Source organism: Drosophila navojoa, chromosome 3 (genome assembly GCF_054131105.1).
Source record: "Drosophila navojoa isolate 15081-1374.11 chromosome 3, UAZ_NAV_1.0, whole genome shotgun sequence".
NCBI classification, from domain to species: domain Eukaryota; kingdom Metazoa; phylum Arthropoda; class Insecta; order Diptera; family Drosophilidae; genus Drosophila; species Drosophila navojoa.
In genome coordinates, this window is record NC_142891.1 from 4,034,559 (window position 1) to 4,051,226 (window position 16,668).

The 16,668-nt window shown below is 38.3% G+C and overlaps 1 protein-coding gene across 10 annotated transcripts in view; it reads left to right on the plus strand.

Moving 5' to 3' along the window:
* Nucleotides 1-16,668, plus strand: part of bun (TSC22 domain family member bunched) — a 129,913-nt gene that overhangs the window by 3,494 nt on the left and 109,751 nt on the right. For all 10 annotated transcript variants that reach the window (XR_016196581.1, XM_089258515.1, XM_089258523.1 and 7 more), the window contains exon 2: nt 3,735-7,958. Coding sequence is in view for 9 of the 10 variants with exons in the window: in XM_089258515.1 (XP_089114641.1) it covers nt 4,717-7,958 (3,242 nt within the window). In the remaining variant the exon portion in view is untranslated. The remainder of the gene's footprint in view (nt 1-3,734; nt 7,959-16,668) is intronic.

The following is a 16,668-nucleotide window of genomic DNA, read 5'->3' on the forward strand; positions in this document are numbered from 1 at the left end:
GCTTTACTTGTAGGCGCCCACGTTGCTTTCCGTCTTACGCGTGTCTGCCTGTATGAGTGTGTGTGAGTTTGCCTGTCTTCAGTGTGTGTGTGAGTGTAGGCAGGAGGCCAACAGGCTGCCCCTCTCTGGCTCTCTGCTCTATGGCAAAATTGTTGCAATTTGTTTAACGCGCACTCGCTCTCTTTGTGCACTCTCTGTGGCTCTCACTCTCTCACTTGCTGCCCTATCTCACTCTGCCTCCCTGCATCTCTCAGGCCACAGTCGTGTTTTCTTTTTTTTTCGCTGCGCTATCTGTTGTAGTTGTTCTTCATTATATTTTTTGCTTCATCGATTTTATACTTTCGTTGCAATTAGTTCTTCTTTCTACTCTTTCTCTCCCTTTCTCCTTCTCCTTCTCATCTTGTTCTTCTTCTGCTGGGCTTTGCTTTGCGCTTGTTATTATTATTGTTGTTGTTGTTCCGTTTATTGTTTGTCGTCTCTGTTGAGGCAGGCAGCGGCGCCTCCCTCCGCCGCCCCCCATTGAGGCAAATCGTATCTGTTGGATACACTTAAAGGCGAGTGCAATTCTTGCACCTCCAACCATCAGATACTTTGATTGCCATTGTGTTGTGGCATGCACAGAGGCATAAATAACAGTTATCTAAGCTAACTGCGTCTAATAGAATTCCAAATGGGCCTCGAAGGTAATCACAGCGAAAATCCCATAAAATTCGCTCGATTTCAGATTCCTTTATTTAGATATGGAATACAATAATACATAATAATCTAATTAGAATTTAGTATACTCTATAAAGATATTAATATTTATATCCCATTGATTTCGTTTTCTTCTAACTTGATTCCCACAGAATATCCTTATCTTAAAATCTTAATAGATTCTTTGTTAAAGCTATGATCTTGATAAGTCCACAAAATTCTAAAGAGTTCTATACAAATTCCAGACATACCAGATATTTGCTTTTAATGTCTAAAGATTTGGTTAGATACAATGATATCATTTTCTTCTAACTTGCTGTTGACTTTATTAGAAATTATCCTTAACATAATATCTTAATAGATTCTTTGTTTTGTTAGAAACAACATCTTAAATAAATCTACAAAAATTCTTAAGCTCATCGCATATTTGTTTTAATGCCTGGTTCAACGTGTTTCGCACACTAATTGCCGATTAATTCTGATCTCAACCTTCAAATTAAGTCAGCACAAGGCCAATGGACCTTCCACCTGTCTCTGTGTGTCTGTTCTACCCTGAACAGAGTTGACCTATAACTGATCTACGCTTTGTTTTTTCTTCTTCTACCTCTACATATTTGTTTCTTTTTTTTTCTAATTGATTATTTTCTCATTTGCCAAAAAGTTGTTGTTTGTCGCGTTTCTTTCATGTCAAATAGTCTTGGATTCAAGGTCTTGGCTTTGCCTTCGGGCCGGGGGCACACGCAAAAGTTCGAGACGTCAAATACACGCGCCCGCACACACACGCACACACAGATGGACACACACACATTTAAATGAAAGTTAAACAGTTCACGAAATTTATGAATGATCGCCAAAGCTTACGGCTATTAACAAATACAAACATTCACATCCGTTCATATACGCACTTATTTTATTTATTTATTATGATTTTTTTTTTTTTTTTGCAAAATTTGTATATATTGTTTTCATGAACTATTTCTGTTGTTGGCATATTGAATATGTTATTGAGCTTGTAAGAAATCTGGCAATTATGTAAATATTATTAAATATAATATATAATCAAATGATATTTTACTTCTATTATCTGCTTGAGTAGAAATATTTTAAAATTTATTTAAAATAATTTTACTCAAAAATACGTATTTTAAACAGATGAAACTTGAGCTCTTCTATAAATCTACTAAAAATATTAGGCATATCTTTCGAATAGTATTAATTTGAATGATTTTAGTCAGGGAATTTACGTGTCAACGCTCTAAGCTTTTGCACACTGTTGTTGTTGTTGTTGTTGTTGTTTTTCTGACTGCCTTTTGTTATTGAATTTGGCAACGTCAATTGCGCGTTTATTTCCGTAAACGAGATCAATTAAATAATGACAACAACAAACAAAACAACAAAGCAAAAGCGAACAAAAAATGAATGGAAGATAAAACTGCCGAAAAAAATAAATATTTAAAAATAATTTTTAGACTTTGGCAAAAAAAAAAATCGATAAACACGAAAGAAAGGCAAAGGAACCAGGTCTTATGTGTGCCACTTAACTAATTCAACAAACTACGCCGTAAAACGGAAATAATGAAATCAATATATATGTATATAACAAAATTTTTAAAAAATTTCAAATAAAAACAACAAAGAAAAACATCAGCCAAGAAAAACTCAAAATCATCTTCATCATCATCAATAGCCACATGCTGACGATCATCAGCGGAATATCATAATCGTAAACGAAATACTACGCAGTTATGAAATCAACTACTCAGAGATGATACTACGACGAGCTATAAGCAGTAAAACCTAGTTATAACAGCGGCTTAAGGGATTGTTGTGATTTAGATAGAACTTCAAGAGAAAATGTTCTGAGCGCTCGAGAAGAAGAAGATCTAGCAGTAATAGTTGACTCTAGATTTAGCTGGATAAAATATCAAATTAATAGTTTCTTTAAATAGTTCAAGATAGTTTTGGAGAATACTTTAGAAATGATTTGTGATATCTAATGTTTAAGAAATTTAGTAAAATTTGTCATTTTTAGATATATTTTCAGTGGTTAACAAATTTTCAGATAATAGATTCGTTATATATGCCTAATAAATAACTGCTCTCTTTTAGTCAGTAAACAAACAAATCGCTATATATAATTAGAGCATTTTATTACTCTTAGCTTCTGACTCTAAACTTATTTAGGATCATTGAAACTTGAGCATTTTCAGTACTATTAAGTTTATAGCGCTTTGCTAAATTTCTTTTCAGCTTTTAAGTAGCTGACTATAGATCATAAACTATTCAAACATATTATTTCCTGAGCTGTTGGAAATAGAGAAAAAACAGATAAGAACTATAACATAATTTTATGATTGATTTTTCAGAATCTAAAGGCAAATAGACATAGGTATTTATAGAAAGCAAATAGTTTGATGGAGACTAATCGATAGTTCTAGTCATATCTTGATGATTTACATACATATATAATTCTATGCGTATTATAGTCTCTGTTCTACCACGAATCATTCCAGGATTTATTGAAAAATGATCTGAAATGCAAAACAGAAATATTCATGTCTATAGATTTCCATAGATGGATTATGCGACTCATCGATGTAATTTATTTGTCTAACAGATAATTTAAACATCAAAGAGTTGATATTTTATATGGCTGTCCAAAGGCTGATTCAAATAATTCCCACAGCTCAATATAACAAGAACTTCCCTTCATAGAGACAGCATGATCTTTGTAATGAGAGCTCCAATGTAAATAGTATTCACCTTATCTACAGAAACTATTTACTTTTCTCCAGACTTATGCATAGCCCATATCACATTCCCATTGTTTAATAGTCATTGGAGAATTTCACTCTAATCATGGCGTCCAATGGGTGTGCCTGGCAATCGTTGATTAAATAAACTACTCGAATAACTCGTATGACATATTCAATTCGATTCTCGTTAAGCAAAATACTTAAATCAATTATTTATGTTTATTTTTTAAATTTCTCTCTCTCTCTCTCCCCCTCCCTCTCTCTCACCCGTTCTCTTTGCAGGAATTAAATTTCTACAGCGTACTGCATTGCTAGTAAACGGGGCACCAGGAAATTGAAATCATAATAAAAAGCAAAACAAAACAAATGTAAACAAAACAAATGCAAAAATCAATTTTGTGTGTGTTTTTGTTGGTTATATAGAAAAGTGCAACAATAACAAAGTTTTTAATTTCATGCTAAAGTTAAATTAAAATTCTTAGTTAAACAAATACAACAACAACAAAAAGTAGTTAAATAATTAAAAAAAATATATATATAAAAATAAAAAATAAAATATAAATCCAAAAAAGAAAATATAATTAAAATATTAAAATATTTGTGTTACATTTAAGTAAATATCATTTACAACAGCTGTGCTGTATGTGCCTGTGTATGTGAGTGTGCGTGTGTGTGCGCCTCTGTATGTGCCCGCTAGATGGCGCTGCTCTGCGAGCTGGCGGCTCATTTAGTTATTGCGCGCCGCGCTCCTCTGATTGTTGCTAATAAAACGCGCAAAGCCGAATTATATAGCTAAGCAACAACAACAAATAAATTTCAATTTATTACTTAGCATAACAACAGCAACAACAACAACAACATCGACAGCAATCGCAGCAGCAACAATTGCTACAACTGTTTCGCGCTTTTCGGTTTACGGTTTGTCGGTTGTCGTCGTCGTCGCCGTCGCAGTTCGTCATTTGAGTTGCACCTGTAACGGTCGCAACGGTTCGCTATGTATCGTCGTCGTCGTTTGGCAGCCGCTAGTTTCATCTTCGAAGTGGGCAAATCGCAGCAACAATTGCCAATAAACAGCAACTCTAACTAAAAAATAAAAATAAAATAAAATAATACAAACTTTAAAATACCAAAAAAAAAAAATAATAATAATAATAATAATTATAAAATATATTATTTTCTTCGTCCACAAATAATCCAAGAGTAATTGTCAGCAAAACTGGATTATTTGCTGAAAACTTTGCGCACGCTGAAATCCAATTCGATTATGGCCGAGAATCAAAGCGCTGCTAACGAAGATTCTGGTCAGCAACAACAGCAACAGCAGCAGCAGCAACATCAACATCAACTTCAACAGCAACAACAACATCAGCATCAGCTCAGCACAGCAGCAACAATTGCAAATAGCGGTCAGGCCAGCGGCAGCAATTCGGCCGCCTCATCGCCCGAAAGTTCACAGGAGACGCACAGCATCGTAGCCAATACAGCAGCAACAGTAGCAGTAGCAGCACTAGCCGCAGCAGCAGCAGCAGCAACAACAACAACAGCAGCAGCCATACGCCGACAGCAGACGAGCAATATACCACAGCAGCAGCAACGCGCCAGCATCAACATGTTCGATCGCCATCTGAATGCTAAGTTCAAGCCCACTGGTGGGGCAGCTGCTGGTGCGGGCAATGCGCCCGCTCGTCGCAATTCCATACAGACGCCGGGGCGTGGCGTTGTGGGCGTGGTTGGCACCACCAGCATCAAGAAGCCGCCGTTGACCAAGGTCAATTCGTTGGGCGGCAGCGGGCAACATCATCATCATCATGGCTCGCACTTGCATCATCATCAGGCGCATGCGCATCAGAACAACAGCAACAATAGCAACAACAGTAACAGCACCAACAACAGTAACAACATTCAGCGCACCACCAGCGAAAGTCTGCGCTTGAATGCGTTGAGTCGCGGCAATGCAACGCCAGCCACAGCAACAGCAACAGTTGCTGCAGATGGCAGCGTGAGTGTGTCGCGTGCCAGCAGCAACAGCAGCTTGTCGCTGGCGCCGAAATCGAGCAGCAGCAATCACTCGACGGCAACAACGGCCACAGCGGCAACTAGCAGCAGCAGCAACAGCAGCAACACCAGCCATGCTGCCGGCAACAACAAGCCCAGCTCGCCCAACAACAATGGCGCTGCGCTGCGTAACATTACAGCGCCATGGCCACAACAGCAGCAGCAGCAGCAACAGCAACAGCAGCAGCCGCCGGCACATCATGGGCATCATCATCATCACCAGCATCATCATCATCCGCATCACACCAGCCACAGCCAGGGACATCAGTCAGCAGCAGCCACAGCAGCAGCAGCAGCAACTAATGCAGCCGCAGCATCTTCTGTCGGCAGCAACAATCGCAAACCAAAGACGACTTCCTCATTTCAAATCACCTCGGTGACTGTGGGTCACGCCAAGCTGAATGCTGCCGGCGACACGGGCGACGAGTCTGCCGATGATCTAGATGAATCTCATACGGATGACAATAGTCGGATTACAGATCTAGAGAATGAAACGCCATCCATGTCGGAGGACACGTTCTCCAAGGAGGAAGTCTTCTTTGCCAACAATGCATTGAGCACCACAGCGCCGGTGATACCCACCAGCTCACAGTACGGCCTCGTTGTGGTGGACCCGATTGGCCCAGCGCTGGGCCAGACCATACAGAACGTCCAGGTGAACGTCTCGGATAATATCATCAATGTGGTTAGCGCGGCGGTGACGCCCGGTGGCACCAAGAAAAAGGAAGACATGAAGGAGACGCAACATCGCAGCGAACGCTTTAAGGTGGTCAAGATCGAGTCGACGGAGCCGTTCAAGCGCGGCCGCTGGATGTGCATGGACTATCTGGATCACTCGAGTGTGGGTGCGGCCAATAACAATGAAAAGACTGGTAACACGGAAGGCACAGCGGCCAGTGTTGGTGCTGGTGCTGGTGGCATCGGGGCCGGCAGCAACATGCTGGAGGGTGGCTGCGATCTCCCAAAGACAACGCAGAGCATGATTTTGCCGCCGAGTATGCTGCACGAGAATCACTTGGAGGCGGCCTCGGCGGATGCCAATTGGAATTATTCCGACCAGCAGCAGCAGCAGCAGCAGCAACAACAGACGCAACAGCAACAGTTGCAGTCGGGCGCTGGCAATGCGGGAGCAACAATTGGCGGTGCGGCGGCTGGGATACACATGACGGGCACGCCCAGCGGTGTCATGACCGCCCCTGCCACTGTGGTGCATGGCATGCAGCAATTCGTAAATGCGGCCAACAGTGAAGCGCAGCAGCAACAACAGCAGCAGCAACAACAACAGCAGCAGCAGCAGCAGCTCTATGACAGCGTCAATGCCAATGCAGGCACGCCCAATGCCAATGCGGAGGGATCGCAGCACGGGCAGACGTTGCCAATGGACTATGCCACAGCAGCGGCCCAGCAGCTGCAACAGTCGCTGCAGCAGCTGAAGCAACAGGAGCTCGCAGCAGCAGCAGCTGCGGCCGCTGCGTCAGCAATGGATGTGGCAGGCAATGCGAGTGCTGGTTATTTGCCGGCCACGAGCGGCAATAACAGCAGCAGCAGCAGCAATAATAACAACAACAACAGCAACACAAATGTTGCTGGCACAGGTGCAACAGTTGTTGTCGGCGAGAGCAACATGAGCAACAGCTATGTGGAGCAACAGCAACAGCAACAGCAGCCTTTGTCGCCGGCCACGCAAACGCCCCAGGCACCGCCGCCCACATTCGCAGCAGTTGCTGCCGGGCAGCAACAGCCACCGCCGAACTTCCAGTTGGAGCCGCAGCAACAGCAACAGCCACAGCCACAGGCAACATCGCAAATCGATGGCATTGCACCGGCCACTGCAGCATTCCCAGCTGCAACAGCAGCAGCAGCAGCCGTAGCAGCAGCAAATCAGACTTCAAACACTTCCACTAGCACAGCAGCAACAGTTGCCGGCACAGCAACAGCAGTAGCAGCAGCCACTGTAGTTAATGCAGCAGCAACAGTTGCAGCTGGCCAAACGTTGCCATTGCTGACGCATCTGAACAGCTACGAGCCAACAGCTGTTGCCGCAACACCAGCAGCAATACCTGCAATGCAGTTGCAAAGCGCGCCAACAACAATTGCGGATGTGCAGCAATTGGTGTTGGACGAACAGCAGCAACAAGCCGCAGCCGCAGCAGCAGCAGCAACTGCAGCATCAACACAGACTCAACCACAAATACCGCCAACAAATATCGCGAGTGTCAGTGCCAACAGCAATGTGAATTTAACAAATGCAACTGCAACAGCAGTGGATGCAACGACAACATCGCTTGCATTGAGCGACGAACAGCAACAATCGACATCAGCGACAACGGCAGCACCAGCAGCAGCAACATCAGCTGCTTCTACAACAGCCGCAGCAACATCATCAACAACAACACAGCAACAAATACAACAGCTACAGCAGCAACCAAATGCAGAATCAGAGACTGAAAGGTAAGTTCAAATATGAAAATATTAAAGTTATATAACTGAGTATATTAGAGAAATATATCAAAAATTTTAATGATGTATTAAATTACATGAATATGATATATGTATGAAGGGAATATGTTATATAGACCTAAATACTTTAATATATAAAATCTAAAAATCAAAAACCTAGAAAGGAAATTGAAAAATTGAGATTTATAATATATAACGCTATGATGATACTTGTATAAATTCAGAAAATATATCCGATTACTTTTGGCAGTATTCCCACAGCTGAAAATGATTCATGTCAAGAAACTTATAGTTAAAAATTCTTGGAAAGTATCTACATAGGAGAATATTGCCTTTCAATTGAGATTGATTTGATTCCACACATTAAGCATAAATCATTCGCATTCGCTCGCCGAGTGAAAGAAATGCACTAATTGTAGCTGCCCAGATGTGAAATCATGTGCTTTAAATAAACTGCATGATAGATCAGAAGATGTGCCCAAAAAATTTTTGTATGAGTCATCACAGATATGCGTAATATGGGAAAAGATAACTCAGACCAGACAGCAAATTAGCAAATGTAGATAAGACTATGATATAATGATCGATATCGAAAGAGATGATACAATGTATCGATAGCCCTCAACTGACTTAGGCATGATAGGATATGATGAGATCCATATTTGAATTATTGAACTATTGATTCGAGATTTGTAAGAAATGAAATGAACTGTTGTTATCGATTGGCAGTTTATAGAAATTATGTTTGATAAAGATATCGATAATACATTTCAAACTTAATTTAATTAGCGTAGACAATGGTTTCATACATTTAACTAAAATTTTTGAACAATTTTAGATCGTTGGCTATAATTAATAATTGCAATGAAAATTTTGAAGAATAGGCAAGAGATTTTTTTCAAATGATACACAAAATGAAGCAAATGTAAGATAGTAATATCCATTTATCCTCATCGATCAAATCAATTTTCTATTGCCTCCAGCAATAGAATCAAAATGCTATGAAAATATCGCATAGCTTTCCACAGATTTATTTCAATAGATCTTCGATTATTATAGTATACTTATTTTTCCAGCAAATTATACTATAATTTCTCGACAACAAAACTCACAAACAATCATTTTTATAGCATTATATATGTATATGGATCAGAAATTCTTTTCAAAATGCTCATTCTATGTTAATTTATAGTTTGTGATTATGGTGTTGATCTTCAGCATCTGTTCTGGCTCTGTCAGTCATTTAGTTTCGGTTCGGTTCATTCACAAAAATTGTTGTTCATTCATTTGGCAGTCGAACGAACGTTCCAGCTTTGTTTAGACTCGTAGCTCTTCCTTATCGGCGTCTATTTGTGCTGTCCAAACATTTGTGTCGACTGTCCGAGTTTTTGTTCTTCTAATAATCAATTAGGCTAGCTGAGAGCTATTTATAGTGCCGACAGACCCTGAGCTGCGATTTGTGGACATTTCTAATGCTGTGTACTAAATTTAGACGCAATTGTTTGAACGCGTTTCGTATTGATATCGTAGCACTCATTCCTATCCGGATTTTCTATGGAATTTTTGCTCGGTTGTGGTTCGGTCACTGGGGGGGAGTTTGGGGCGACGGGCTTCGGGTCTGCAGTAAAGTGCGAACACGCGCCACATTTTTGTGCCAAAAATTTGTGCGCTTTGTTTTGTGCCACTTTTTCGCTCTACCTCTCCTCTGCTCTTCGCTATCTGGCTTTTATTTCTGCCATCTTTTATGGACGTTCGTTCGTTGACTTGCAACATGCCCCAAAGGGGGCCCTCCAGAGGTTGTCTCATTATAATAATTTATTTAATAAAAATTCATCAATGAAATTAGCTGAGAAAATGTTCGTGTGTGGGCGACCAAGCAGGCAGGCATACTAGCTAGCTAGCTGTAGGGGGACGGGAGGGGACTTCAATCGTTGCCCATCAACAACAATAACAGGGGCGTGACACAAAAGGTCGCTTCAATTAAGCGCACTTTAAAGCGCACAAATTTTCGCTCAATTGTAAAGAGAGAAAGAAAGGGAAATAGAGTGAGAGAGTGAGGGAAGAGAGAAAGAAAGCTTTATAGCCCAAAAGTAATTTTGTTGTTGCGTGGCTTACGTGCACTGTGAACTGGTAAAAAGTTTAGGTTGAATATAAAAAATAATTTTATGATTAGCATAAAGAAATGGCTTAAAAGAGCTAACGGTAATTAGTATACGAACTTGGCTCATAAATCAAAACTATAAAATAAAAGCTAGTTTAATTTCAAGTACACTTCCATTTGTACATAATTTTTAATAAAAACTCTAATCCTATATCCTCTATAATTATTTAAAATTGTTTTAAAATATTTTTTAAGTCGAAAGTATGAGCTTTTCTCTCTGTTTCTTAGAAACTAGTTCATTAATAATGCGGCAAACCAGTTCATTGGCAATGTATTGATTCAATTCATTATGAAAGTGAACCACTTCACGAGCTCATAAGTGATTTTACTAAATGAACATAACTGGTTCCAAAATTACTTGAATAAATAAAAAATATTTTCTTATATTTTCATTATTTTTCCCCTTCAAACTGGAGTTTTGTAACATTTTTCTTAGGGTATCTACTGTGCTTCAATGCGCTGAATATCGTTTTAAATATTCTGTTTATGGATTAGGTATGCTGTTGTTGTTGTTGTTGTTGTTGGTGACAGTTGTGTCATTTGGCTCGCTTGGTCAAACAGTTATGTGATGACTAATTTGTTATGTATGTGGGCATGAGTCTGTGTGAGTCACTGTTAGTGTGTGTTAGTCTGATAAATTGATTGATCAACTGCGAATGGGGTAGAGCAGTTGCCAATTTTAGTGCCAAAGACAAAGTCAAGGCCCCTCCCAAACACAGCAGATTATGGCCACTTATGTTATGTATCTGTATGTGTGAATGTATGTATGTATGTATGTATGGGCTGGCATAAAGACAACTGCAGCTGGAAAATGTAAAGCGGCTGGCAAATTACAATGAATTATGTGGCTTGGCATTAAAAATAACCACAGTAAAGACACAGGCAGAGGCAGCAGCAGACGCCCAACTCGAGACAACGCGTCGTATGAGTAATGCAGCGAATATCCTTCTCTCTCTCTCGCTCTCACTCAACTGTTCACTCTTTGTCTGTCTGTCTCATCTGCTTTGTCCGACTTTGCCGGCTTAGCAACAGCTTTTGCCTTGTAATGCCTGCGAAACAAGCAGAGGCAAAACATGTGGGCAATGGTGTTGAAAATGATGGACTAACTAGATATCCTATAAATGAGTGAATGTCTAATATGCTTATTTTTGTCTACATCTCCAAAGATCTTTGCATTTATTGTATTATTTTAGACTAAGATCTTTACTTTTTCATATTTCAATTCCATTGAATTCTTATATTTTAATTTCCCAACCCATTCACACTCCGAAGTCTGCCATACCCACTCAGCTTTGGCTCTTTACAAGCGGTATACAAATGGGCTGCACTTGACAGCTGGCGTGCCTGTTATGTATTTTACATAAGACAAATTTTCTTGCTTTTCCTTTTGGCCCAGAAGTTGTCCAGTTGGTGGTTATTGAAGTGCTGTGCCGGCTCGACTCTGATTGATGCAATGTGGTAAGGGCACAAGTTGTTGCAAGTGCACTTGCTAGCGGCATATGTGTGTGTGTGTGTGTGTATGTGTGTGTAGAGAGTGAGGAAGATAGAGCAACGATGGAAGCTAGGGAAATCGTGTGTTGTATCAAGTGTAGAGGCGACAAATTAAGTGGAAGCTGCTGACTGATTGACGGCTTTTATGTGGTTAAGATCTCACACTGAACCGTAGCCCCACTCAATCGAAAGAAAATGAAAGTATATCAATAGTTAGAGAGGGATAAAGAGGAGCGGCCATGGGTACATAGAAAGAGAGGGAAGATACATATGTATATGTTTTGTTATCTTTATATAATAGCTAAACCACTAGCCAGATTCAGTTGAAGCTGGTTAAATAATTCAAGCGAACAATTGGATAACAAAATGGGTAAATTGATAGCCGTGTGGGAGGCCAAAGAGTGAGATGGGGAAAGCAAGAAAAAAAGGAAGGGGAGAGAGCAATAGAGAGAGAGAGAGAGATAGAGAGAGAGAGAGAGAGAGAGAGAAAGAGGAATAGAGGTCTTTTATTCGGAACTACAATTGCAAACGTCTCGCTGATCTCTTGATTCGACTTAATTAATTGTCGTCGTATTTGCATGTATTATAATATGTGAGTGGAAAGTTACGAAGCTAACGAAATTGGAACTGGTTCTCCATTGAAAGGAATGAATATTGTGTAAAATTAATTCAATTAAATTGCTGAAAATTTAATCCGATTTCATTGCGACTAACTAGACTAGATAAGAGAGAGAAAAGAACTATATTGAGAACTGTATACAAAATGGAACCAGTATATGAACTAGATTCATCTGCAATGACTCTTCATTTATGTTGAGTTGATTAAATTGCCAGAGCTGAAGTTAATTTTAAAATCCACGGATTAATTGCAATCCCTTGCTGTGCCCCTTTTAAAATAATTACGAGAATATCTGTATAATATGAGCAAGCACATTTCATCATCCATCATTATCGCCATCCTCATCCTCAGCAACCTCATCATCATCATCATCATCATTATGCAGTGGGCAATGGTCATCCAACCATCGAGCAACTGGGCTCTGTTGTCATCGCCCTTGTGGCTGAGCTCATTGAGCTGTCATTTAAATTAGCGAATAGCGAAACAAATATAAAAGCAACAGTATATATACAGCATATGTATGTGTGTATGTATGTTTGTATATATAGAAGAACTACACATAATTTTACGATTAATATGAAGAAAACAGGCATATAGAGAATAGCCCAGAAGAAGTTTCAGAGCAGGGCATAGCTCTGTTAATACCCTGTGCTTCGAAATATGAGGGTAATAACTATAGATAATATAGATAGAGATAGATGGAAAAACAATTTATCGAGTATAGAATTTTACGAACAATAAATGTATCGATAATAATAATAACTCTAATGATCTTATCAATATAAACATAAATCTCTGAATACATAATATATACATACATATAGATAGAGAGATTGAAGTAGGGATGGGATTAGGTCTAAATAGAAGCCTCATATATAGAGACATATTTCTATGAAATATTATAATAACGAAATATTTAAAATTTAAGTGAAAAACTCAGATTGAATGTCTGACCATTCATATTATATTTTTGCACTTCTACGTAAATTTACCCCCAAACAGTATACCCTTTATCCACATGTATGCAATGGGTATAGAGCCAGACAAAAGTTTTTTTTTTTTTATGGCGAAAACAGTTGTGGAATTGTCGCAGACGCTGCGTATACGCAATAACATTTTGGAATGTCTAACACGCGTCTTTAATAAACAGCTCAACGCGCACGCTCTGGGCCACTCACTAACTCTCTCTCTTTCACTCGGTATTTCGTTGTCTCTGTCTTAAGCTTTCTTCTTTCTCTGCTTCATATAAGAGTTTTTTGCGACCTTTTCCGCATTTTTAATTTATTTTGCAATATGAAACGTAAAGCCCAACACACATTTCATATTTTATACACACATTAGTAATATATGTATATGTATATATATATATTGAGAGATCGTTCCAATGAGTGATATACGCATATACATATATATGTATATATACATATATATATATATGGGACTATCGACAGATTTACTGCATTGGAACGCAACGATCCGAACAGCAGCTACCAAAGTCAACGACCCAAACCAAGCGAACAGAGAGAAAAGAACTTGAAAAGAGAATGAGAGCGAGAGAGAGAGAAGAAGGAGAAGGAGAAGGAGAGAGTAAGAGAGGACAGAACTTCACTTGCGTCATGTGATAAGGCAAGGCAGCGATTGCTAATCCCTGGGCATGGAAATTGATTACCTCAGCGTAGTGAAAAACAATAGAGGGACGGGCAGGGAATTGTATATAAAAGGGGGGCAAATATATATATACAAGGCGAGGCAACCAAAAAGAAACAAAAATAATAATAAAACAAATTTTGGTAGTCATATGTCAAGTGTGGGTTAGGCTAGGCGCCTGGCATTGACCGACTTTCTTAATTGAAGAACAAGAACAGTAGAGAAAGAAGAAGCAGAAGCGCCTCATACTTCCGGGAAGCATAGGGGCGCTCTATTACTCACATTAATGTAGGCGTCAAAAAAATGTTATTGAAATCAAATGAAATTCAAAACGAAAGAAATTCGCATCCATATATGTATATATATATATATATCTATGTCAAAGTCATATGGCTGTCAACCAGATGTTACCTTACCTTGCCTTAAACAGCGAAACCAGAACGGTAAACGGACGGTGGATAGGAGAGAGAAGGTAGGGGCCAGACGCAGGGGGAACAGGTAGGAGCAAGTCGACGAAATTCTTGACACCTGTCCGTTACGCTCGCATTACCAATGGCACGAGCATCGAGCAGTCAACAGCCAAACAGCTCCAATTTAATAAATAGTCATCAGCTGACGAAGATTTGAAAAATGTTACGGAAATGGCAAATCGAAATGCTGAAGGTAGATCAGTAAGAATTTTAACACTTTATAACGAAAACAAAGATTGATCGAAATTTGTTTTAAATAAAATATAAAATTTGATCAAATGGCCAAATATGAAAATATTTTAGATATTCTGTATAGTCAATCAGAAAATCTTTTACTTAATTTATGGTATTTGACTCAGAAAATATATAAAAATAAATATTAAGTTGACGATCGTTCACAAATAAATAAACAGATTTATATGGGTTTTAAGTCTCAGCACAGTCTACTTAAGACTCTTATAAAGACTCTTAACAAGTAATAATTGATTGCAAAGATTTTGCCAAGTAATTCTTAAATTTGTCTAGAATTTTAAGATTAATATAGACTGAATAACAAATGAACTTTTTCGATATTTAAATATAAATAAAATTCAACGGAACACAATTATTTACTAAAACGTCATGCAAGAAGTAATGAAGAATGCAAAACTCAATAATAGCCCGTATACATCATATGTAGTTTCTTAGAATCCATTTCAATGATAGATGCTGCTGATTAATGATTTTGTTTTCTGGAAGCTCAACGACAGATGAATGCTGAATGTATATAGGATATATAGTATATTGGCATTATCTGCGGCAAGGCCGTAAATAATTCAGTTGCCAAAATTGTGCCTTGACTTCCTTATTTTGGCCGAGCTGTCAAAGAGGCGAATCATTTATTTTGATTTCTGTTTGCGGTTTTGACCTACTAAAAACGGCTCCCGAAAATTCTATGAGAGAGTGAAAACCAGAACGAAAAGAAAAATATGAAAAAAAAAAGAGTTCACTTCCGCTTTCAGTTTTTTTTTTTTTATTTACTTGTGGTGGCTTTATCGTTGGGGCTTTTAGTTCTTATCGAAGGCGGCGTGTGCAGAGAGCTCCCGAATGAACGAACTACTTGTTTATCTAAATTATCTGGCATATACTCTATATCTATTTGCTTGAACCAAATTGAATAAGTGAAACAAAAAATGCTTGAAAATGAAAGCCAATTGAAATCAGAAAGCAATTTAAATATATATATATATTTATAAATATATGTACATATACATATGTATATATGTGAAACAGCTGTGACAATATACAGGCTGGAATGGAGGAGCGAAGGTTTTGAAGACGGGTTTACTGAGCAAATTAACGTCAGAATAAATTGAAGGAAGTCACCAAAGTCAGGGAAAAACATGTGTCGATTGCTGTTAAATTAGGAGGTTTTATATATATTTTGTAGAAGGTTTATGTAGTATAAGATTTTCAAAATATACTTAGATTAGAGATTGACAAAAAAAAAATGTTTATTATAAACAAATTTATGTATGAAATATTTGCTCTATAAATAAATTTTATAAGCATAATAAAAACATAAAAATAAATTGTAAACATCATAAACTAATACATATGTACATATATATGGCCTTACCGTATCTACAATTTATGAATATCTAGTTATAATAAAAATGCAAAATATCAAAACGCTTATCTCGATATCAAATGCTGCATAAACTGAGCTGAGCGCAGCTCTTTGAAATTTTTGCGTCTTTGCCACGTTCACAAATGAATTTATAGATGCGCCAGATGCTTGATAAGCAGCAAAACTCATTATATACATATATATATGTACGTACATACATACATATGCACATATATAGAAATATATATATTTTTACTTTCACTTGAAAATTTATTGGCTCGAAATGTTCTGCAATCAGCAGAATTTTAATTCTGTATTTTATTTTTTGCATTCGTTTTGCTTGCTGTTAAAAAAAAAAAGTATTCTGATAATGTGGACTGCTATTATCACGTTATCAACGCCTTCAACAGTTACCGAGTTGAAAAAACGTCACGAACAGTTACATCAGCATTTTTTTGGCCACAAGAAATGATGCGTGTGGCAAGTGTGTTTGCACAGTGGAACGCATGCAGCGGAAAATAAAGTTCAATATGATGAAGCACCCGTCAAAATTCTGATTATGACTTTATCAAGAGCCGATTAAGAAATGAAGTCGAAATTTTCAATAACAAGTTATAAATATATATTTAGATATGGAAAATTGTATAATTTCTCCACTATTTAATGTGTTTAGCTCTCGTTTAGCCCACATACATAAATTTGCA